The following is a 23,045-nucleotide window of genomic DNA, read 5'->3' as shown; positions in this document are numbered from 1 at the left end:
TCGGGTATGAATACCTGGACACGCCCGATCCATGGCCTCCTGCCCAGGTTTCAAGTACCTCCAACTCAGGCAAGCCGGGGTGTGTGTGTGTGTGTGGAGGGGGGGACAGGACACACGGCTGGCTGTTGGCTTCTTTCAGTGCGCAAATAACGAGGCTGTTGCCCGTTTGATCGAGACCCTTCACAATATTTCTGTTGAGAGCCCCAGCCATGGGGAAGGAAGCCTGATGAGAAAAGACCACAACAGTGAGTTGTGGTTTTATAAGCCACCCGGTGAGATGGTGAATCCCCCTGTAGCCCACCTCAGTCCTGTTCTTTCACATGAAGTAGATTCAGAACAGGGTCCGAGGCAAAAGTCTTGAGGGTCTGATTCAGGCCGTTCTATTCAAAACGGCTTCTGTTTGTGCTGGTTGTTCTTGCTCCTCTGTTCGCTTTTGAATTTTGCAGCGCTCCCCAGCCATGGGCTCCCAGGGAAAGCCTTGCAAGTGAGGTGTGGTGGGGGCACTCCCACTGGGCATAGGAAAACATCAAACTGTCTTATGCTGAATTGGACACTTGGTCCATCAAAGCCAGTGTGGTCTGCTCAGGTTTAGCTCTCCAGTGTCTCAGTGGCTCTCCAGGATCTCAGGCAGAGATCTTCCACATCACCTGCTGCCAGATCCTTTAACTGGAGTTAAGGGGGATTGAACCTGGGACCTTCCGCATGCCAGGCAGATGCTGACTGTCGCTGATGTAAGCAGAGTTTCAATATGCAAAGAGGGGCAGAGCCCCAGCCGCTTAAAAGAATGCAACAGTTTTATTGAAAGGAGCAACCAAAATCTGTGAGTTAAAAGCAGAGGGAGAGAGAGTCCCAACAGTTTAACTGACTAACGTTCAAGAGGGAAAAGTAGGCAGGATGTGTGCTCAAAGAAGCAGGAGGTCTTCAGATGAGCCAGTCAGGAGCCAGTGGCAATTCTTTGAAAGTATCAGGAAATTCCTCTTTCATTCATTCATTCATTCATTCATTCATTCATTCATTCATTCATTCATTCATTCATTCATTCATTCATTCATTCATTCATTCTTGAATCTAAATATGCTAATGACATATCTCCTCCATTGCTCCCTGTAGGATGTGCTTCTTATGCTGTTCAATAATGCGCACTGCAGCTCTAGCATATTCCAGCCACAGAGCCCTCCCCTGTTCCACACACTGCCCAGCACCATCAGGAAAAGGACATATGATCAATAAGGGGAAAAGGCAGGTGAGAATCCAGCAGGTGAGTTGGAAGGAAGGCCTGATTGCAGGTACTGGTGATGGTCAGAAGACTCCTCTTCTGGGCATTGTCTGTCCCGGACCCCCCAAACCTGGAACTTGCTTTAATGACAACAGGAGGTTTCCTAATTCCGAGCAAATAGAACAAATCATTTTATAGGAGATCCGCCATTGTTGAGAAGGTTGCCAGCTCTGAGTTGGGAAATACCTGGAGATGTTGGGGGAGCAGCCTGAAAGGGCCAAGGTTTGGGGAGGGGGGGGCCTTCGACAGAGTCTAATACCGTAGAGTCCAACTTCCGAAGCAGCCAGGTTCTCTGGGTTCATTGATCTCCAGCCACCATCTGGAGGCTGGCAACCCTCCCTGCAGAGCAGGCACGTGGAGGCAGCCGGCAGTCCCAGGAGGGAGCCGTGGGAAGCAAACACGGCGACTCTCCGAGAAAAGTAGTGGGCAGGGCAGGGAAATGATGGGGCCCCGCCTGCCTCCAAATAAACCCACCCTGAACGTTCCCGGATCAGCAGAACGTGCCAGTCTGGGTGATTGTATTTCATCATCCTTCTGCTTTGGTCAGCACTTCTCTTGCATGCAAAACCCCTGATGCAGAGCGTTCCTTTCCTTTTGCTGGCCCTTCCTGCCTCCCTTCCGCCTTCCTGGAAACGCAACCAGACAGCAAGGAACCAGAAGCACCGTCTAAGAAGAAGAGTGAGTTCCGGCCACTCCCAAACGTCTGGGACTGGGAGCATGGCCAACATTTCCCCTGTTTCCCTGGGATGATTAGTAAATCTCCAAATGCACATCCCTAAGAAAGGTATCCTCCCTTCACCTGTTCCGGCAAGAGCTGCTGGCCCCGGCGCAGACTCCAAAGGGGCGTCATTCGGCGGCAGGCTGCTTGCTTTGGATGTGCCTCCGGACAGAGTTAATCCCGCAGCTCCATGTCAGAAGGCCACAAAGAAGAAGAAGAAGAAGAGTTGGTTCTTATATGCTGCTTTTCCCTACCCGAAAGTGTCTCAAAGCGGCTTACAGTTGCTTTCCCTTTCCTCTCCGCACAACAGACACCCTGTGGGGTGGGGGAGGCTGAGACAACCTTGATATTCCTGCTTGGTCAAAACAGTTTTATCAGTGCCGTGGAGAGCCCAAGGTCACCCAGCTGGCTGCATGTGGGGGAGCAGGGAATCAAACCTGGCATGCCAGATAAGAAGTCCGCACTCCTAACCACTACACCAAACTGGCTCTCACCAAACAGCAGGCGGAAGGAAAAGAGCTGCTGCCAGTCTGTGCAGATGGTGCATCTTCAGTTGCCAGCCTCCCAGGAGACATCCCAGAGTGACAATCGTTCTCCAGATTATAAAGATCGTTTCACCCAGAACAAAAGGGCTCCTTTGGAGGCTGGACTCTGTCATTATGCCCCGCTGAGGTCTCTCACGTCCCCAAAGTCAGCCTTTTGCAGGGTGCATCCCCCTCGCCCCAAATCTTCAGGACTTTCTAAATCTCTATGAGTTTCCCAACTCAAAGGACCCAACTCTCATTCGACCAGTATAAAGGCAATTCACCTCTGTCCAATGCGTGCTCATGTATATGTCTATGGAAACAACAGGATGGCCGCAGTTGGAAGCACTGGTTTTTCTAAACCTTTCTCTTAGTTAAGTGTAATGCCCCACTTCTCCCCCCCCCACTCCCCAAGGGCTCATAATGCACATCTACAAATCGCCCACGAGGCCTGCCGATTCCCACCTGGCTTGCCGCTACGACGGCATTTTTGCAAGGTTTTTGCCGGGTCGCGGAGCAGACACGAAAGGCATTCCTATGCTCACACCCAGGACAACCTGAAGCAGGTGAGGGATGCCGAGGAGGAGAGGTCATCCCCAACTATGCATTTTCTCCCTGCACGGTATTAGCATGGCTCCCGAAACAAAGGCCTGTAGATTCAGTCCGTCTGGGCGCACGCTCCCGCACGCCCTCCTGCCACCTTGCTCCTGAGCCTTATGGCTCTCTGCCCACGGCTCCCCGCCTCCCCTGGCAACCTGCCTGGGCCAGCCTTCCCTCTCAAGGAACTTGTCCTGCAGCTCTGCTGGATGCCCAGGGACCCTCGCAGCCGAAGCAGCCACCCCCTCCCTTCCCCACGGCCTGGGATCAGCTCCCCTGTTCTCCGGCGGCCGCAGAAATCTCCACGGGTGAGTGAACCTCTCCTCTGTTCATTTGTCCCCACAGCATAACTCCCCCTCTCTGGACGTCGTGAATGCCCAGCGAAGAGGGACCCACCATCAGCCCACCTGCAGCTCTCTGAACGGCATTTGCCCCTAGAAATGTCTCAGGTGTTGTGCTTGTGAAAAAGGGAAGCTGATAACGATCCAATTCGGCCTTGGATCTCAGTCCTGGGGAGTGGAGTCAGATTCTGTCCAGAACTGGCTACCAGCCCCTGACATTTAGAACCGTCTCACTGGCCCCCCACCTTGCTGGTGGGTGCCCTGTCGCACAGGTCAGGATGTAGTGACCCGTCTTGTACCTTCATGTCTATTTGCTTTGCCGGTTTGGTCAAGGGACATAGCACTTTGCCCCCAGGAATTGGTGTTCATGTTCCGGGACAAACTGACCATTTTGAGGGAGGGAGAGCAACGCACTTGGAAGCATTAGGGCAAGTAATAGACCAGGATGGGCTCTTTGCTGTCACCCGATCTCCAGGACGAGGAGGATTTTGGGTTGTGGGGCTAAGGCATGTGGCCTTCTCCTCTGAACAGTGGCAAAAGAGGCCAGGAACCAGGGCCTCATTGGACAAATACAGTCCTGTTCACAAGTTGCAGTGAAAGTACTGGTACAATCCATGTATAGTCTACATTTGATGTTTCTTAGACCATGCTTCTCTCGTTAGATCAGTTCCCCTGGAGAAAACGGCTACTATGGAGGGTGGAAGGAAGAGCCAGCTTGGTGGAGTGGTTAGGAGTGCAGACTTCTAATCTGGCAAGCCAGGTTTGATTCCCCGCTCCCCCACATGCAGCCAGCTGGGTGACTTTGGGTTCGCCACAGCACTGATAAAAACTGTTCTGACTGAGCAGTAATATCAGGGCCCTCTCAGCCTCACCCACCTCACAGGGTGTCTGTTGTGGGGAGAGGAAAGGGAAGGCGAATGTAAGCCGCTTTGAGACTCCTTCAGGTAGGGAAAAGTGGCATATAAGAACCAACTCCTCCTCCTCCTCCTCCTTCTATACTCTGCTGAGGTCCCGCCCTAAACCTCATGCTACTTGGGCTCCATCCCAAAATCTTCAGGAATTTCTCAACCCTGAGTTGGCAATGCTACGTACACACTCCAGGTCCACATTGGATTTAAAGCCCTTATTTCGGGTATCGGTCCCTGATTTAATTTGTAAAGTACACAGGTGCATACAGGATGTACTTGTGTTCACTGTGACACATGAATTGGGTTGGGTTGAAGTTATAGGGTTTCTATGGGCCGGTGATTCAGGGAGAGAGTCCTTCGGCCCGGTGTTGTCAGCTTCCTTAGGGGTGGCCAGAGGGCCATCAAGGGAAACTCTTAAACTCTCCTCTCCTTCTCTACACTTTGATCTCTCCCATTTATGAGGGTTTCACTTTCACAATCCCAACGTGAAGAAGTAGCTACTGCTCCGTTCTTTTGTGTGGTTGCCTCCCACTGCACGTACATCGCTCTCCTGTCCTCCATTTTCTCATTGCAGGCCCAAGGTCACCCAGTGTGCAGAGTTGGCCTTTGAGGCTCTAACCCAGGGGTAATCAAACTGCAGCCCTCCAGATGAGAATCAGGGGAATTGTAGTCCATGGACATCTGGAGGGCTGCAGTTTGATTACCCCTGCTCTAACCACTAGGCCAAACTGTGGCTGTCCACATGTCCATGGACTACAATCCCCATGAGGGCTCATGCTGGCAAGGGTTCATGGGAACTGTAGCCCATGGTCATCTGGACAGCTACAGTTTGGCCACCCCTGCACTAGGGTCTGCTTGTCGACACAAGTGCTGGATACCTTTTAGATTTTTTTTTACCCTAAATTTGCAGACGACGTATGGCGACCCCATGGACATTTCAAGGTACATTCAGAGGAAGTTTGCCATTGCCTATCTCTGCATGGCGACCCTGGATTTCCTTGGCAGTTTCCCATCTAGATACTGGCCCTGCTTGGCTTGTAGAGATCTGGCCAGAGCAGACTAGCCTGAGCTATCCAGTCGAGGTGGTTCTGGTTATACAGCAGATTTTATGGGTGAGATGCAAAAGCACCTTCCCTCCCTTTGTAGCTTTTTCTAGGAAAACAGTGGCTGTCTCGGACTGCCAGCTTCTCGCCTGCTGCAGCTGTCCCTTGACCAGGTCTTTAGTGAGCAAATGAATGAGTCAGGCTGTAAGTCAGCCTGCATATAAACACAAGGGCGTGGCCATGGCTTCATGCAAAGTGTGCATCGACTGCATGGAATAGTCTGCTCGTCGATATGCATGATCTATATGTAAAAGGTAAAGGTATCCCCTGTGCAAGCACCAGGTCATGTCTGACCCTCGGGGTGATGCCCTCCAGTGTTTTCATGGCAGAATCAATACGGGGTGGTTTGCCAGTGCCTTCCCCAGTCATTACCATTTTACCCCCCAGCAAGATGGGTACTCATTATACTGACCCCGGAAGGATGGAAGGCTGAGTCGACCTTGAGCCGGCTGCTGGGATCGAACTCCCAGCCTCATGGGCAGAGCTTTCAGACTGCATGTCTGCTGTCTTACCACTCTGCGCCACAAGAGGCTCATAATACATGATACCCTCTTTAATATGCTCCTCAAGACCCCATAGTTGACGGGTCAGTTATGTATGTGACTTTAGTCCATTAATAGGGCAAAGGTTTGCAGACAAAGAAAAACAATTATTTTTAATAAGCATATGTCTTGGGTGTTTTGGATGCTTTTTTTTTTTTAGGTTGGGGCCACATTTCTTATTTCCACTTCTCACACACACCCAGGAGAGAATCTCGGTTTTAAAATCGTTTTAGGTATTTAGCCTTTTGATAGCCGCAGAAAAGAGCAAAAGTCCAGTAGCGCCTTAAAGGCTAACATAATTGTGTGGCAGGGGATGAGTTTTTGTGAATCATTGCTCAGTTAATCTGAAGAAGGGAGCAGCGACCCATGAACGCTCACTACAGACAGACCGGCATGGCTACCCATCTGGACCTGCAGACTTTTTATATGCATTTGTATTTTTTTTTAAGAAACCCGTTTCGGGAATCCCTTTCTAGTAACGATACATTTTTAATGATTCATCTTTGCAATCTCTTCCGGGCACCGTGCTTTATTGGTAGCCTTGAAAAAGGATTAGCTAATTACAAAATGCGTGTGGAAATTGGGGAAACAAAACAAAAACATTTCTGCTTATTTCTATACTTTCGGGAGTGTGAGTCCAAACGAAAGACACCAAGATCCTCGGTATGTCTTGATTAGAGGCTTGTGGGATCCTGCTTCATCCTCAGACGCATGCAGTATTTTAAAATTCTGCTTTTCAGTGGGAAGGTGGCTGCCAGTGAGGCTCAGGGCGAAAAGAAACCCATCAAATGTCATTCAAAGGTCATTCAAATGGTTGAGGCTAGGGACAGAACCCAGTATTCCAACAAAGGACCCCTTCCCAAGGTTTATTAGTTCTTCCCCCACTCCCAGTGGAAGAGGACTTGGTCTACGGCTGAACAAGGTGGGACGGGACTGTATCTAGAAGTTGTCTGGCCACTTGCTGTTTTATTGTAATTTGGGGTTTTATGGGGTTTTATTGTATTTTAACGTTTTATTCTACGAACCGCTGCGGGTCTTAGGAAAAGTGGCAGCATATAAATAAAAAAATAAATAAATCCAATGCAGACATTTTTTTTGGGGGGGGGAGGGGATTGTTATCTGCACCTGCTGGAACCAGGTATGATGTGAAGGTCCCTGCTTGCTGCCTGCACATCCTTCGAGGGTGACAGTGGTCATTGGCAGCTGGAGAAAGAGGGCGCAAGACCTTTTTTGTTACGCTGCAGTGTGCACATCCAAAGAGGAGAGAGAGTGTGTGCGTAAGAGAATGGGTGGGAAGTTATTAGCAAATGAAGGCAGAACACCCAGCATTCCAGGATGGGTACGAAAACAGGATGCTAGCAGGAGAGTCGATGATCCTGCCAGAGCGGGTGTGGAACACTTTTCACTGAGGCCGAACTGGCAAAGTCAGATTTCTTTGCTTCAGTATTTATACCTTGTTCTTCTCCTCAGTGGGGACCCAAAGTGTCTTCCAGCCTTTCAATCAGATAGAGCAGAAAAAGTGCTTTTTTGTTGTACTCCCCTTTTTACTACTGGAAGGTGTCTCAAAGAGGCTTACAATCAGCTACCCTTCCTCTCTCCACAACAGACACCCTGTGAGGCTGAGAGAGCTTGGAGAGAACTGTGACTGGCCCAAGGTTACTCATCTGAGAGCTCAGAGAGAAATATACTAGTCCAAGGTCACTCAGCTGGCCGCATATGGAAGAGTGGGGGGGGGGATCAAACCTAGCTCTCCAGATGCCACTTTTAACTTTTAACCACGACACCAAGCTGTTCACAGCAGTGCAGACTGCAGTCCCCCTAATCCAAGCAAGACTGTCAAACTATTTTAAACATTGCCATTTTAAACTGTGCATTTTAAACCTGCGCAGCTCCCCTGCAGGGACCCCCAGCTCCAGCAGGCAAACGAAACGACCTCTGAGCTCCCTTCTCCTTAAATTCTGCCCTCCTCAGGCTCCTGTTCTAAATCTCCAGGATTCTCTTAAGCTGGAGTTGGCAACCGCATACCTGCTTGAAAGGACACGCATCTAACCTAAGGCACTTTGCTCTGTCCACCCAGCATCCCCCCTACAAACTGTTAGGTGGGGCAAATCAGTGCAGGTCCCAGGCGCGGCAGGTCCCCTCTGGCCCTTCCCTGGCTCTGAGAAGCAGCCCCCACCTCCCCTGCGGTCAGCAATCTCCTGCCAGTTGGGAGAACAGGACGAGTAGAAGGGAGGAGCAGGTTCCCACGTCCTGGGGGAAAAACAGATGGCAATCTTGAATTCCTCTCTCAGCGAGGTCTTGATTGAGATCTCGGGATACCAGCTGGCTGGGCTGCTCCTCTTCTAGCTCTCCTGCAGCCGTGCTGAAGGCCTCACTTTCTCGGCCCCCAAAGTCATCGGGCCTGCTCATCACGTTCCTGCCTGGGAGTCTGATCCCTGACAGTCATGCTGCAAACATTTTGGGATTTCTACACTCTCTCTGCTGTTACGGAGAAAGGCCCCCGCAGAGGAGCTGTATCCAAATGGCTTGGGTGAACTTATTTTGTGGCGGGCTCTTTGATTCCCAAGACCTTGCGAAATTCAGCCAGGTGCACTACCAGAATTCAGAACCGATATTAGGCGCGTGCTTATTTTTATTTTTGAATGAGGAGACGGGTGGAATGGGTGTGCTCTCGAAGAGGCAATTAAGTCTGCGGTGTCCTTTTGGAGGGAGGATGAAAAGCACTCAAAACAGAGCTCTGGTACTGAATGGGGAGCCATGCACAACTAAGACATGCTTTACTGCAGCCTTTCTCAACTTTTTTACCACTGAGAAACCCCTGAAACATTCTTCGGGTTTTTGAGGACCCCCCAAAACGGCACCAACTTGCAGAATATGACTTGGAAGCAGAGCTGTGTACATGCCCACCTGGGGTCCCTCCCCTTCCCACCCCCTCCAGGCCCATCACTGGCCATTTGGGGAGGGATAGGTGGGTCGACAGGACCATGTGTGGTCATATCAGCCAATAAATATTTAACAAATATTTTAAAAATAGATTAAAAATTAATGAACTCCCACCCACTCTGGAAACCTTTCCAGGGCCATCAAGAAACCCCAGGGTTTCCTGAAACCCTGGTTGAGAGAGCCTGCTTTAGTGGGAGTGTGTCTCAAACATGCAGTGCCCTTCATGGCCTGGGACTCATGTATCTTTCTCTCATGCACCAACTTCTTCAGCCTGCCACCTTGGTGTAGTGGTTGGGAGTGCGGACTTTTAATCTGGCAAGCCGGGTTTGATTCCTCGCTCCCCCACATGCAGCCAGCTGAGTGACCTTGGGCTCGCCACAGCACTGATAAATCTGTTCTGACTGAGCAGTAATATCAGGGCTCTCTTAGCCTCACCCACCTCACAGGTTGTCTGTTGTGGGGAGAGGACAGGGAAGGCGACTGTAAGCCGCTTTGAGACTCCTTCTGGTAGAGAAAAGGGGCATATAAGAACCAACTCTTCTTCAGTAATATCAGGGCTCTCTCAGCCTCACCCACCTCACAGGTTGTCTGTTGTGGGGAGAGGACAGGGAAGGAGAATGTAAGCCGCTTTGAGACTCCTTCAGGTAGAGAAAAGCAGCATATAAAAACTCTTCTTCTTCCTCCTCCTCCCCAAAGGTCCCCAACCTGGCATCCTCTAGGGCCCATGCGTTCTCTCCAGTTCCTCTTTCTTACCGGAAAGGCTCTCCAAGGAAGCGAGGGGAAACTTGCCTTCAGAAACTCTCTGGAGGCTATTTTATTTGGCAGAGCTTTAAAGAAGTGCAAGCTGTAAGCACTTTCCTTGGTTGGGAGTGGACTGGAATACTGCTGTTCCCGGATGTTTTAAATTATAGATTGTAAATTGCCGTGAGCCGAGGGGAAACGCTGGGTCTTAATGCTTTAAAAAATAAACAAATGCCCATTCTCAGGAAGGTCGCCGTCCCTTGGAAGTCTCTCTTTGCCCCTTACCCAGTCTTTCACGGTGGGCTTATAGACAGCCACGGTTAGCTCGGGTTGACCGCTCAGGGCTGGGAAATTCTTGGAGATTTTAGGGATACAGCCTGGGGAGGGCAGAGCCTGGGGAGGGAATTTCATTGCACCATGCAAATATTATAATCATTTGTGATTTTACAATGAAACACATTGCAAATTAGGACAGTCAAGGGGCAGCTTTTGTGACCTGTACGTGTCAATTCCGTAAAGCAAATCCATAAAACCAGTTGCATCCCATTGGGTCAGTCTATAAGGATCCATGGAAATGATTCACGACAATAGTTTGTCCATGAGGGAGACAACAGAAGTAAAGGAGCAAAGAGTAGGTGGGATGAACATCGGTGGTGGTGCTGGAAAATTAATCTCGAACTAATTTCCCCATCCTCCACAACAGAACGAGGGGGAAGGAGGCTGTGTAGACCAGGAAACATCTGGTTCTCTTCCTCCACATCATTTACTTTCTTCCCTGTTTGTGGCACAGGGATTTTTTTCTTTGTGAGGCAACTATCGGTGTTCTGACTAGTTTGATGCGCTCAATGGCCAGGGATGGGTGTGGCTGGACCTCCCAGGATGAGTGATTGATTTATGGACCCGGTCTGTAGGCTGTGGATGGAGCATCCAGGCTAGATCACAAGTGAAGGTGTGGGAAGGACAACATCTGGGACACAGCAGAACTCAGAGTAAGGAAAGAGGGGGCATACCGTCCCCACAAAAGATATAGTGTTAGCCTATGGAGCTCCTTGCTGAAATGTTACTCAAAACAGACCTGTCTCCTGAATTTATGATGGGGAAATACGTAATTCTAGGAGATTTCACTTTATTTTATTTTATTTATTTAGATTTATATACCGCCCTCCCCAAAGGCTCAGGGCGGTTTACATTAAAACTAGTCAATGATACATGAAACAGTCTTCGATAAAAACATACAGTAATTAATAACAGTGGTTGTAACCATATAACAGAATAATGAAACAGTATAACAATATAATAAAATAATATAACGATGGAACAGTGCAATACCAAACCAATTTGTGCAATACCAAACCTTTGTGAGAGGGGGTAATCAGCGGATTGCTCACCAATTTAGACAGGGGGAGAATCTAGCTAGAAATCCCAGGAAGAGGCAGACTTTGGAATTAATAAAGAGCATTTTCATTGAAGAACAAAACAAAAGTCTCCAACACACATTCATGTTATTTAAATCAAACAAGCACACAGAAGAAATCAAAGCATTGAGAAGTTGCAGCAGACAATTACGTTTGGGGGTCAGCAAAGGTTTGAAGAGCTACCGTCTGACGTTCCATAGTCCAATAATGGTCCTTGCAAACAAGCAGTAAAGAATGCGTTAATTCACAACACTGGGTGAATGTTAAGTCCAAATCACCACACTGGATTGAGCCAAGCAGGGTGTTTTTATGCCCCTGAATGAATCCTGGGGCCAGGTTTAGGTCATCAGCTTCTAAGACAATGCGTTTTGAGACAAAGGAATGGAAACTGCTAGCGGGTGAGCGGTTCTTTGACAAAGAAACCTGAATTGGCTCGTTGTTGATGTAACTCATTCTGGTTTGAATGGGTACTTTGGGTATGACACCAATGGGAGCTTGATGGTGCGGCAGTTTAGGATGAGGAAAAATGGCCATCAGGAAAAGGCATGAGGGGATATAATACTTCCAGGTACAGAGGGTCGCTGAGAAGATTAGCCATCAGCCAGACACTGTAGTTCCAGAGTGGGGAAAGGGACTGGTGATCCAGCCCTGATTGGTTTGGAGAAAACATGGCTACCCACCAGAGCAAGCTTGGCTTATTTCTGATGCTGAAATCAGGGCTGAACAAGCTCCCTGGCCCAGTCATAGTTTGCTAAGGTGCACCAGAAATAATAATAAGAGTTGGTTTTTATATCCCGCTTTTCACTACTCAAAGGAGTCTCCAAGCGGCCTTCCCGTCCTCTCTCCACAACAGACTCCCTGTGAGGTAGGCGAGGCTGAGAAAGCCCTGATGTTACTGCTCTGTGAGAACAGCTTCTGCCAGAACCGTGACTACCACAAGGTCACCCAGCTGGCTGCATCTGGAGGTCACCCTTGTAAGGCTCCTTGTACACAGGGAGGGGGCCCCAGGGCTCTAATAAAACAGTTGTGCTGTCCTGGCCAGTGGCCATCTCAGGGCTGGGAAATACCTGGAGATTTTGGGGGTGGAACCTGGGAAGGACGGGGTCAGAGGAGTAGAGGGACCTCAGCAGGATATAATGCCACAGACTCCATCCTCCAAAGCAGTCATTTTCTCCAGGAGAACCAATCACAGTCACCTGGAAGTCAACTGTAATAGTGGGAGGTTGCCAGGTGCCACCTGGAAGTTGGCAACCCTAGATTTGCCTATCAAGGTCTCTTAGCTAATTGGCACTTCCATGTACAGTACCTGTGCACGTCCAAAGAGCAGATGCGACAAGGAAACACCACTCATGCAAAACAAGTGATTGGCCACTTTGGGAACAGGTTGTGGGACCGGATGGACTCCCTTTTGCTCCGATAGCAAAAAATGGTGCCTTCGTGTCCAGGTTTAGATCATCAGTTTCTAAGACAATGCATTTGGCTAGCAGATGAGCTGGGCGAGACGAACTTTGACAAAGAAACCTGAATTGGCTCATTCTTGATGTAAGGAAAAGGGAGCCCCTGTCAGGCACCCAGTCCCTTCGAATATCTGTGGTTGGGGACCAGGGCGGCTGCTTTCCTATCCTTCTTGGGAGCTCCCCAGGAAAGCTTGGCTGCCCCCCCTTGGAAACAGTATGCTGGACCCGACGGCCCTTGGGCTTGACTCATTAAGTGGATTCATCCGGTGTTCTGCTTTGCCAGACAGCAGGACGAACGTTTCACACACCCTTGGCGTGCCTTATCCTAACTCATCCCCCCCCGGCCCGCCCCTTTTCGTCCTGGCTGAGGTTTAATTTGACTCGGTTGGGAAAAGGGAAAAAACCAGTCCTCCCAGTCCAGGAGGCAGCTCTATCCTTGAAAAGCAAAGATCCCGGCCTGCGATGGAGAGAAAGAATCCTGGCAAACTGGTTTGGGCCTCAGAGTCTATTCAGACTGGATGGGACTTGGGAGGCTCCGCCCCCCCCCTGCCGAGACCTATAATTTCCCCAAATGTACCACCCGCAGCTCAGTAGCACAGCCGCGTCTCCGGTTTCAGCCGCTCTCCCGTTTCGGTTCAGTGGCAGGTGCGAGGAGCCGGGAGCGGGGCGCCATGGCTACCATGGGGATACAGGTGTTGGGCATCACCCTGTCGGTCATTGGCTGGCTGGGCTCCATCCTCTGCTGCGGCCTGCCGATGTGGCGCGTGACGGCCTTCATCGGCAACAACATCGTGGTGGCTCAGATCATCTGGGACGGCCTGTGGATGACCTGCGTGGTCCAGAGCACCGGGCAGATGCAGTGCAAAATCTACGAGTCCATGCTGGCCCTGTCGCAGGACATGCAAGCCGCCCGGGCCCTGGTGATCGTCGCAATGGTCCTGGCGGTGGTGGGCATCTTCTTCGCCATCATGGGCGGGAAATGCACCAACTGCGTGGAGGACGAAGCCACCAAGGCCAAGGTCGTCATCTTCTCCGGCATCGTCTTCGTCTTGTCCGGCCTCATGCTCCTCATCCCCCTCTGCTGGACCGCCAACAACATCATCCGGGACTTCTACAACCCCATGGTGCCCGAGAGTCAGAAACGGGAACTGGGCGCCTCCCTTTACATCGGCTGGGCCTCCGCCGGCCTGCTCCTCCTCGGAGGGGCCTTGCTCTGTTGGAACTGCCCCCCGAAAAACGAGAAGCAATATTCCGCCAAGTACACGGCAGCCCGATCCATGCCGAACAGCAACTACGTCTAAAAATCCGCCCGTTTCCCTGCTGGGGTTTTTGGCCCGGGGCCTCCAGCGACCCCAGCGGGGGAGATCTAAGACTGCGTTTTTTTCTCTGTCGGACAGACCCTCCTTCCGCAATGTAAAAACTCAGAGCTGTGGCTGGTGCTCCTCGCCCTGATTCTGAAAGCGGGCATCACTCTCCAACATTCACTCCTTGGAGGAAACGTAAAGGGCCTGAAATGGAGACTTGTGATTGGCTGGAGGGGATGCCCGTCCTGTCACTTGCTGGAAATGCATGGAGGCCAGTTTCTGAGGCATCTCCTTTGGACCAGGGGCGGCAGGTTATCTGCAAGGTCGTCCAATGGATTGCAGCTTGCCGAGCAGGACTGGGGAGGCGGAAGGATTTTCCTCCTTGCTTTTGCATCACCCCATCACCAGAATAGAAGGGAGAGCGACAGCACTGAATTTGGAGTTTACGTTTTTTTTGTTTCCAGGGCCATCTCTGGCTGCCCAGTGCTTGAAGACTGTCCCCTGCTGGCACAGCAGGGTGGCTGGGAGTGAGGACTGGGGGAACGTGGAGACGGGATCGGGAATATTGGTCTGATCTTGGTGTTTTGGACCCTGGTAGATGACCGCAAAGGACTCTCAAGGTCGTACGGGGGTCCCGGCTACTGGTTGGCGGGTTCGGTCCGGTATTTAAATGAACACCGAAAGATGTAAGATAGAAGTGCGTGAGCCTTTCTCCCTCCTGACACAGCGAGAGGCAAGAGCTGCACCCTATCTTTGGGTGGGTCGAGTCATGCATGACAGATGGGCTTCCTCATTGTCCACCGGAGGCCGAATAGAAAATTAGGATGGCTTTTCTGATATTAAATTATTAGCTAAAATTGGGAAGCATGGTGGTAACATAGGAGAGAAGGTCAAGCCTCAAGCCCTAAGCTGACCTTAATTTGGGAACGGACTTAAGATCTGTTCCCTGCTTTCAGTGCCGAGATCCTCTTTGTGATGCATTAAAAGAACTGTTTATCCATGCAGTCATGCTGCCCAGGATGGTGCTCTGATCATGTGCAGAGTGCCGTGGTAGCACCAGTGAGGAATTGTAACTTAAGCCCTGCATTGTGGGGTGAAGAAAGAGAAATCCCAGAGCAAAACAAGGGGCTTTGAGGAACCCCTAAATATCACAACCTGCTGTTTTAGAAATTATAATCTCCATCTCCTCTTCTCCATGGCCCCAGCTCTGTACTTTTGGAAGGGACTATTTTGAATATCAGGGCCTGCAGTTTACGAAATAACCAAGAGTGTTCTTCTGTGCATGTGCAAAGTGACTTTTTCACAGCACTCAATAACCTAAGGATCTGTCAGGATTTGCCTCTGGTGCCCATCCTGTTTGCACGGCACAGGGTGGTGTTGTGAGAGTCTTCCCTGCTTCCTTGCAGGGTCGGTAATTCTGATCTGTCCATATTAGAGATTGTCAGAAATAGAGGCAAGAGATAAGCTATACCCTCCCCAACCCCTCCGTATTTTATTTCATTTCATGGCCTAAAACGATTTTCTGTCTGTTTGTGAACTATGTTAAAGTTTCCAGAAAAGCAGCCTGTAAGCAGTGTTGAATAAATTGTGTTAAATAAATGCACGTATTTTTGAGGACTCAAGAGCCTCTTGCTGATTTATCTCGCTCCGCTCGACTTCTTTAAGCTGAAGAGGAGCCTGCTTTGAGCTCCAAAGTGAAAAGGCTTCCCCTTGGAGAAGTGTTGTAGCAGAGAGCCAGAAAAGCTGTCCTTTGAATCTCACCTCTGGAAAGAGCTTAAGGCAGCTCACCCCTCTGTCTCAGCCTCTGTATCTGGGTCATTCATCTCCACCAGCCTGCAGGGCTGTTGTCAGGATTATGGAGAAACATCTTGCAATGGTTTTGTTATTTGGTTACGTTAAAGTCACTGATGTCACCAGTTTTCATGCATTAAATTTGGGTGGTTTTTAAAGACTGTGCTCCCATTTTAACTCCCTCCTCCTCTTTTTATTTTATTCCTTCGTTATTAGTCTACACTTCCACCGTGGATCTTTAAGGATCTGTGGGGAGGAGGGGGGCATTCTCAGGAGATCTCCCATCCGGCTGCCCATCAGACTGAGACCTTCGGCCCACACCCGTGCATGGATTTCTTTGGAATGAGGCGGGTGTGGCTCATTGACAGAGTATCTGCTTGGTGTGCAAAAGGTCCCAGGTTCAATCCCCTGCATCTCCAGTTTAAAAGGAGCGAGCAGTAGGTGCTGGAGACCACAGGGAGTTGTAACCAGCCTGAGTAGATGATCATGAATTTGACGAGAGTCTGATTAAGTAGAAGGAAGCTTCAGGTGGCTCCTGGTTTCGTGCTGGATCATGAGCTGCCTTGAAAACACAGAGAGGCGGGTTAGAAATAATGTGAACGCCCTTCACGCACACACATACACACACAGGAAGAGAGAGCTCTGTCAGCATCTCCCAAGGAAGAAGAAGAGTTGGTTCTTAGATGCCGCCTTCCTCTACCCAAAGGAGTCTCAAAGCGGCTTACAGTCCCTTTCCTCTCCCCACAACAGACACCCTGTGAAGGAGGCGAGGCTGAGAGAGCCCTGATATTACTGAAGCAGACACCCTGTGGGGTGGGTGAGGCTGAGAGAGCCCTGATATTCCTGCCCGGTCAGAACAGCTTTCTCAGTGCCGTGGCGAGCCCAAGGTCACCCAGCTGGCTGCATGTGGGGGAGCAAGGGATCAAACCCGGCTCGCCAGTTGAAAAGTCTTCACTCCTGACCACTACACCAAGCTGGCTGTCTTGTTTGCAGCAGTTGAAACGTCAGTGAATCGACACCCCTTAGCAATTTAGTAATACAGGGGTGGCTTAAGAGGCTGTGCCGCCCACAGGAAACTACTTCCCATCGTGCTCTGCCTTGATGCCAGAGTGTTTCTTTTGGCTCAGAGCCGAAGGAAGCCCATGGAACCCAGTCATTTGGGACTGAGGCAACAAAAGCCTGGAGGGGAGTGTCAGAGAAAATGGCACCAGGCACACAAACCCTCTCTTCCTTCCCGGCAGGAGGATCCCATTGGTAGACGGTGCCTCTTGATGAGCCATCCATGATGGTTTGGCCGCTATTCCACCCCCTGGTGGTGTCCATTCCGAGTGACTTGCATTCAAGGCACCAAAGGACCTAATCCTTCACGAAAGGGTCTAATTGCCTTTATGGCTTCCTGCGGCAGGGAGTTCCACAGATTTGGAGCACTCTGCCCCTGAGATCACAGTCATCTTTACTTAAACCACCTGGTAAGGGCCTCTCCCCAACTCTGAGGTATAACGTTATGGGATCCACACTCCAAAACAGCCATTTTCTTCAGAGGAACTGATCTCGGTCGCTTGGAAATGAGCTGTAATTCATGGGGTTCTCCAGGTCCTACCTGGGGACTGGCATCCCTACTTCCTAGCATCATCAGTTCTGGGCTGGACAATATCTGGAGACTTTGGGGGTGGAGCCAGGAGGGGGCAAGGCGGGGCAAGGAGGGAGCACAGTGGAGTAGAATGCTACGGAGTCCACCCTTCTATTTTCCAGGGAAACTGGCCTCTGTCTCCTGGAGTCCAGCTGTAATTGCATCCCTGTTGACTCCGCAGTAGGGTCTCAGGGGCTGGAACCGATGCGCATGTGCGGAGGCCTGTGGCTGCGCATGCGGAACATTACACTTTGTCAGGCCCATCGCCCCACCCTGGTAGGTGGATCAGGTTGCCAACATTATACCCCACTGAAGCTCCTCCCCTTCCTCAAACCTCACCCTCCGCAGGCTCCACCCCCCCCCAAATCTCCAGTTATTTCCTAACCCAGAGCTGGTCACCCTATAAGTGGAGCTGCTGATAAAAACCAGGCTCTAGAATCACCCGCCTGGCTTTGCCCATCTTCCTGCTGGGTCTTCTTCGCTCCCAGCAGAGAACTGCATCCACAAGTCGGCCAAGCGAACAACCTGACTTGACTGCTTCTCTTGGGCAGTCTAGCCAAGAAGAGAAAAACAGCAGGGGAGAGGCGTTTGCTGGCTTCTGGCTCCCCTGGCCCCACAGATTTTGCATTAGGGAAGCACAATCTTGGAGCAAGGGGGTCCAGGGTCGCTTCTGGGCATCTCCAGCTCAACGACTTTCTGCGTCCGAGATCCCGGAGAGCTACTGCCGGCCGGAGGAGACAATACTGGGCTCAGCCAATCGGGAATCTTCGTGGCCTATTCGTAGGGCCAAGGTGAGGCTACAGGCTGCAAAGGCCACCCGGACTGTATCAGGCCTTATCAGGGTACGCCTCTCCGGGACTGTGCGTCATCTGTGGATGAGGAGCTTGCAAAATCTATTTGGGGTGCAGAAACTGGTGCGTAGGCGGCATCAAATTCCTTTCTGCTTGCAAAATCCACACAGCTTGCGTTTCTGGGTGCGTACAGCAGCACCGCCTGTTCTGAGGCAGCTTCTATAGCTCACATCCGAGTCCAGGTTCTGATTCTGGGCTCTCCATTTCTGCGATTCCCAGTTCTGGGGCAGTTCTACCCTTTCCCCTGGGCTTGCATTTGGCGGTCTCTTCTTGTTGTGCTTTCTCAAGGGCTTTTGAAAGCCTCACCGTTGGCGCCCCGGGTTTCATAATCGCTCCTTTGCAAGAGCCTGGCAGATCAAAGCAAAAGCCATGATGCAACAGAGCTTCTCCTCCTGAGCAACACCCCAAGGGCCCCCTCCCTGCGAGGCTGCAGCCAAATTGTCTGTCTCTAGGCCACCGACAACTTGAGGCGTTTTGCCCCTGAGAACTATTCCTTCCTTGGCTGGTCAACAGCCATGGAGATTTTTTTTAAATTAAAAAAAATGTACCAACTCCAGTAGGGTTTCCTTTGAACCACTGTTTGAGGAGTTGCATTTTTTTGGCAGCTGGAACGTCTCCGAGGAGAACATGCCGGGAATGCATTTTTCAAACCCAATCCAGGGCAAATCCACGAATTCCACACCTGTTGGATAATGTCCTTCCCATGCACTTTGGAAGCAGATTTTCCAGTTTCGCACAGGAAAATCCAGCTGCTGAAACACATTATATAACATGTGCGGAACAAGAGCTGAAACTAAGATGTTGGCCGATTCTGTGGGCGTATCTAACCGCACTCAGCCCGGCCCCACATATGCCAAGCAGGGGTCTGGTTTAAAGAGAACACTGGGTGGGAGGGCTGCACAAAGAGGGGGTTGCCAACCTCCCAGTGGAGCCTGGACTCCTCCTGGAATGATGAGGGGTCCCCAGAGGACAGAGATCGGTTCCCCTGGAGAAAATGGCACCTTCAGAGGATGGGCTGGAAACTGAGGAGGGGTGTGCATGTGTTTTTAAGCTAGTCTTCATAGAACAGGTCTTAAAAGGTAAGCATCCTTCTTTGTATCTGGTTGGGAGTGTGAAGTTGTTCTATATCGGTAAGATCGACATAAGAAACAGTTCAATCAAGTAAAAAATTCACTTTTTTCCAATGCCCCCACTTAATAATTGGAGGCCATTCCCTTATTTATCTAATCCCGTTTTCCCAGATCATAGGAGATCATTTACACTCCTACGATATAACATGCTTCCGTCCGCTTTTAGGGAAGGCTTATTCCAAAAAATACCCATCTGTGATCGTTTATTCATCGGCCAGGATGGGAGCATTGAGACATCAGTACATGTATTACTCCAATGCAGGCTAAACGATCAACTCAGGGGAAAACCTATTATACCACCCCCACAGAATAAGTCCAATTCGGAGGCGATCAAAGGCACGTTGTCAGGCAAAAAGCACCGAAATAACTTCTGTTGTGGCCAGATTTGCTTGGAGGACGATCAAAACAAGGAAGGGCTGGGTGGATTCGGAGCAATTTAGGTAGAGATAGTCTCAATTGCTTGAGATAACGCTTGTGAGTTTTAAAATTATAATGTTGATTAAAAACAGAGGACAGGTAGGTTTGGAAAGGGACTGGGAGGAAGATGGAGCAGGGAACGCCTCCTGATTGTTCGGGGAGAGGCTGGACCTGAGAATGAATGAGCAGAGCTCTTTCCATGAACCGGAGAGTTGGCGTTTGAGGGTGGTGAAGCCGGAGGATTGAAGATCACAGGCAAGAGCATGGCGGGGAAATGTGGGCAGAGCGCGGGAGAGCGCAGATGAGAGATGGGTGGGACAAAAGGATTTACTGGCTACTTAGTTTCTTGAATCAACAGGGCACGGGGCAGTGGTTATAGGCTCACCAGCTCTGGGTTGGAAAATACCTGGAGATTCAGGGGTGCGGAGCCTGGGGAGGGCGGGGTTTCAGGAGAGGAGGGACCTCTAGCAGGGCACGATGCCATAGACCCCTCCCTCTGCAGCAGCCATTTTCTCCAGAGGTACTGGTCTTGGTTGGCTGGAGGGCCGCTGCAACAGCGAGAGATCTCCAGGCGCCAACTGGGCTCTGGCAATCCCAAGTGGCGAAATGTTGGTCCGGGATCTGAGAGACCCAGGTTGGAATACCCACTCTGCCATGGAAGCTTGCTGGGTGATCTGTGGGACGGGCCCCCGCTCGCAGCCTAGCCTACCTCGCAGGGTTGTTGTGAAGGTAGAACGGAAGAGAGGCAAATGCCGGAAGCCTCTCTCGGGCCCACTGGGGAGAAAGATGGGGCATGAAAGAAGTTAAATAAAACAAATTATACTTTGGGGGGGGGGAAAGGGGTTGAGGTGCACTGGATTCACCCGCTCCCGACCGCCTCCCCTGGTCATCTCAGTTCCCCCTAACCCACCCCTCTGCTCTTTTCCAGCCATGGCAGCCCTGGCCCTGCAGCTGCTGGGGCTGGCCCTGTCCATCTTGGGCTGCCTGGGGGCCATCTTGGCCTGCGCCCTGCCCATGTGGAAGATGACGGCTTTCATCGGCTCCAACATCATCACGGCGCAGGTCTTCTGGGAAGGCCTCTGGATGAGCTGCGTCTACGAGAGCACCGGCCAGATGCAGTGCAAGATTTACGACTCCTTGCTGGACCTCCCGTCGGACCTGCAGGCCGCCCGGGCCCTGGTGGTGGTCTCCATCGCCATGGCCTTCCTGGCCCTCCTGGTCGCTGTCACCGGTGCCGAGTGCACCCGCTGCGTAGAGGACCGAAGCATCAAGGCCAAAGTCTCGGCCGTGGCCGGCACGGTGTTCGTCCTGGCTGGCCTGGCCCTTCTGGTCCCCGTGTCTTGGTCGGCCAGCTCCATCATCAGCAACTTCTACAACCCGCTGGTGCCCGAAGCCCTGAAACGAGAGCTGGGCGTCGCGCTGTACGTGGGCTGGGCGGCCAGCGCCCTCTTGGTCTTTGGGGGCTCCACCCTCTGCTGCCTCTTCCCTCAAAACAAGGCCAAGAAACCCCAGGTGAGATATTTTGCGGCAAAACGCTCCAGCCCACCGAGCTATGCCCGGAAGGACTATGTGTAGCTCCCCTCGTTCTCCAGACCTCGTGGAGGATGATGGCCTGACTCTTCTCCGGGACTCTGACAGATAACGGGAGATCACGGAGGATGAGCGATGCTCAAACCGTCTTCCCAAACCCTCCACATCTCCTCCTCACAGCTCAAGCGTGGAAGGTTTTGTGGCTGAGGAAATGTCCACGCCAGCCCGTTCTTGTGTAATCTGCAGGACCTATCAATGCCGGTAGCGGAACTAGATCCTGCTGCAAAAACACGGATGAGTTTTAGATGGTTTCCCCTAATACAGGTTTCCCTAGAGAATCCTGGGGACTAGGGTTGCCAACAGCCCGGGGAGAAAAAAAATCAACTGAAGTGTGGCTGACGCCAGTTCAAGCCGCAGATTAACCAGTTGGGGCTTCGGACAAGCCACTTTCTCTCGGCCGTCAGCTGTAAAGCAGGCAGAAGGACGCCCTTTTCCACCCGATTGCCAAGCTGGGCTCAATAATGTTTGGAGAGAAGGGCTGGCCCTCCTCCACCCGTTTCCCTGCTTGTCCCCCTTCTTTGCATGGAAACATTCATACATACATAGTCCAGGGTTGCTACACACCACCCCTTTTCACCTTTTGCATCCCCACCCGACAAAATATTTACTTTTTTAAAACCCTGGCACTATTTGCACGTTTGTTACTTTTCCGCATCTTCTTGTAAGCATCCAGCTGTTTTGCAGTCCCTGGTGACTTCTTGGGGACATTCTTCTCCTGCCTTCTTACTGGCAAATTGCCCATGGCGGCAGTGTTTTATACCAGCCATTCTCAATGGGGCCCATATAGGCTCCTGGAGGGCTCTGGCACATTGGAAGGGGGCCACAGACTGGAAAAGGGGAGCCCAAAGGGTTTATGAGGGAGGGGTTGGGGGGCTGCTAACGGGCTCTCCAAGTTGTCATTTACTAGAAAGCTCATCTAGGGAAAGATGAGGAAATTGTGCAGTCCGTCCCTTTGGGTGTGCTTGAATTAATGCATGGGGCGGGGAGAGATGAACACACATGCTTTTCTTGGTGGAATGTCCCAAATTTTAACTTCATACTGTCTTGTAAGAAGTGTTTCCAGTTTGTTGAAACGTTTGTTTGTTTTTGTGTTCAATAATAAATGGTTTTCTGTCTACCTGTTCATGCTGTGTTGTATCCTGTTCGTGTTGTGTTGTATCCTTGTTCCTGGAATTCAAGAAGAGCTCCTCAAGGAGCCATAGTCCCCCCCCCAAAAAAGTTGAGAAGCGTTGGTTTATACCATGTAAAAGTAGCGTGTATCCTCGCTGTCTGTAATCTAGCATTTAAAAACAAACCTTTTGAAAGCCCTGTGGCTCTATCTGTCCCTCTGCGTGGCAACTGGACACATCGGAAAGATTGGCGCATGCAAAAGGAGTATGTATCTTAGCGGTGTAATTTGGAAATTTAAAACAAACCTTTAAAAAAACCTGTGGTGCTTATCTGTCTTGTGAAAGTTTATTCTCATGCCCTATGATCGGTAGTACGAACGGACCGTATGTCCTAGCCGTGCTTAACTGGGCAATTTAAAACAAACATTTCAAAAAATAAAAAATCTGTGTTACCATCTGCTCGCTAACTCTTCTGGATTGCTCTGCACACATCCAGTCTGTCCTCAGAGATATCACGTGGAGGTTTATTCACTGCCCAAAGGAGTCTCAAAGCGGCTTACAATCGCCTTCTCTTCCTCTCCCCACAACAGAAACCCTGCGAGGGAGGTGAGGTTGAAAGATCCCTGATATTACTGAAGAAGGAGAGTTGGTTCTTATA

The 23,045-nt window shown here is 50.8% G+C and overlaps 2 protein-coding genes across 3 annotated transcripts; both read left to right on the top strand.

Moving 5' to 3' along the window:
- Positions 1-3,261: 3,261 nt before the first annotated feature.
- LOC143824234 (claudin-4-like) lies at positions 3,262-22,393 on the top strand. 2 transcript variants are annotated; one of them, XM_077311278.1, is made up of 2 exons: positions 3,262-3,423; positions 20,617-22,393. In XM_077311278.1, exon 2 carries the CDS (start codon positions 20,619-20,621, stop codon positions 21,261-21,263), a length of 645 nt encoding a protein of 214 aa, XP_077167393.1. In that variant the 5' UTR covers positions 3,262-3,423; positions 20,617-20,618; the 3' UTR covers positions 21,264-22,393. The 2 variants fall into 2 exon arrangements, with proteins under 2 accessions (XP_077167393.1, XP_077167394.1); XM_077311279.1 differs by lacking the exon at positions 3,262-3,423 and adding an exon at positions 17,557-18,081.
- On the top strand, positions 13,144-15,486 carry LOC143824551 (claudin-4-like). Its single transcript, XM_077311938.1, has one exon. The coding sequence runs from the start codon at positions 13,237-13,239 to the stop codon at positions 13,864-13,866; it is 630 nt and encodes a 209-aa protein (XP_077168053.1). The 5' UTR covers positions 13,144-13,236; the 3' UTR covers positions 13,867-15,486.
- Positions 22,394-23,045: the final 652 nt, after the last annotated feature.

The sequence above is a fragment of the Paroedura picta genome, chromosome 15, assembly GCF_049243985.1.
Source record: "Paroedura picta isolate Pp20150507F chromosome 15, Ppicta_v3.0, whole genome shotgun sequence".
NCBI classification, from domain to species: Eukaryota; Metazoa; Chordata; class Lepidosauria; order Squamata; family Gekkonidae; genus Paroedura; species Paroedura picta.
Note: the sequence above shows the minus strand (reverse complement) of the source record. Positions and strands in the feature narration are given on the sequence as shown.

Excerpts from the sequence above, each read along its gene's own strand:
- LOC143824551 (XM_077311938.1), top strand. The coding sequence starts at position 13,237 with ATGGCTACCATGGGGATACAGGTGTTGGGCATCACCCTGTCGGTCATT.
- LOC143824234 (XM_077311278.1), top strand. The coding sequence starts at position 20,619 with ATGGCAGCCCTGGCCCTGCAGCTGCTGGGGCTGGCCCTGTCCATCTTG.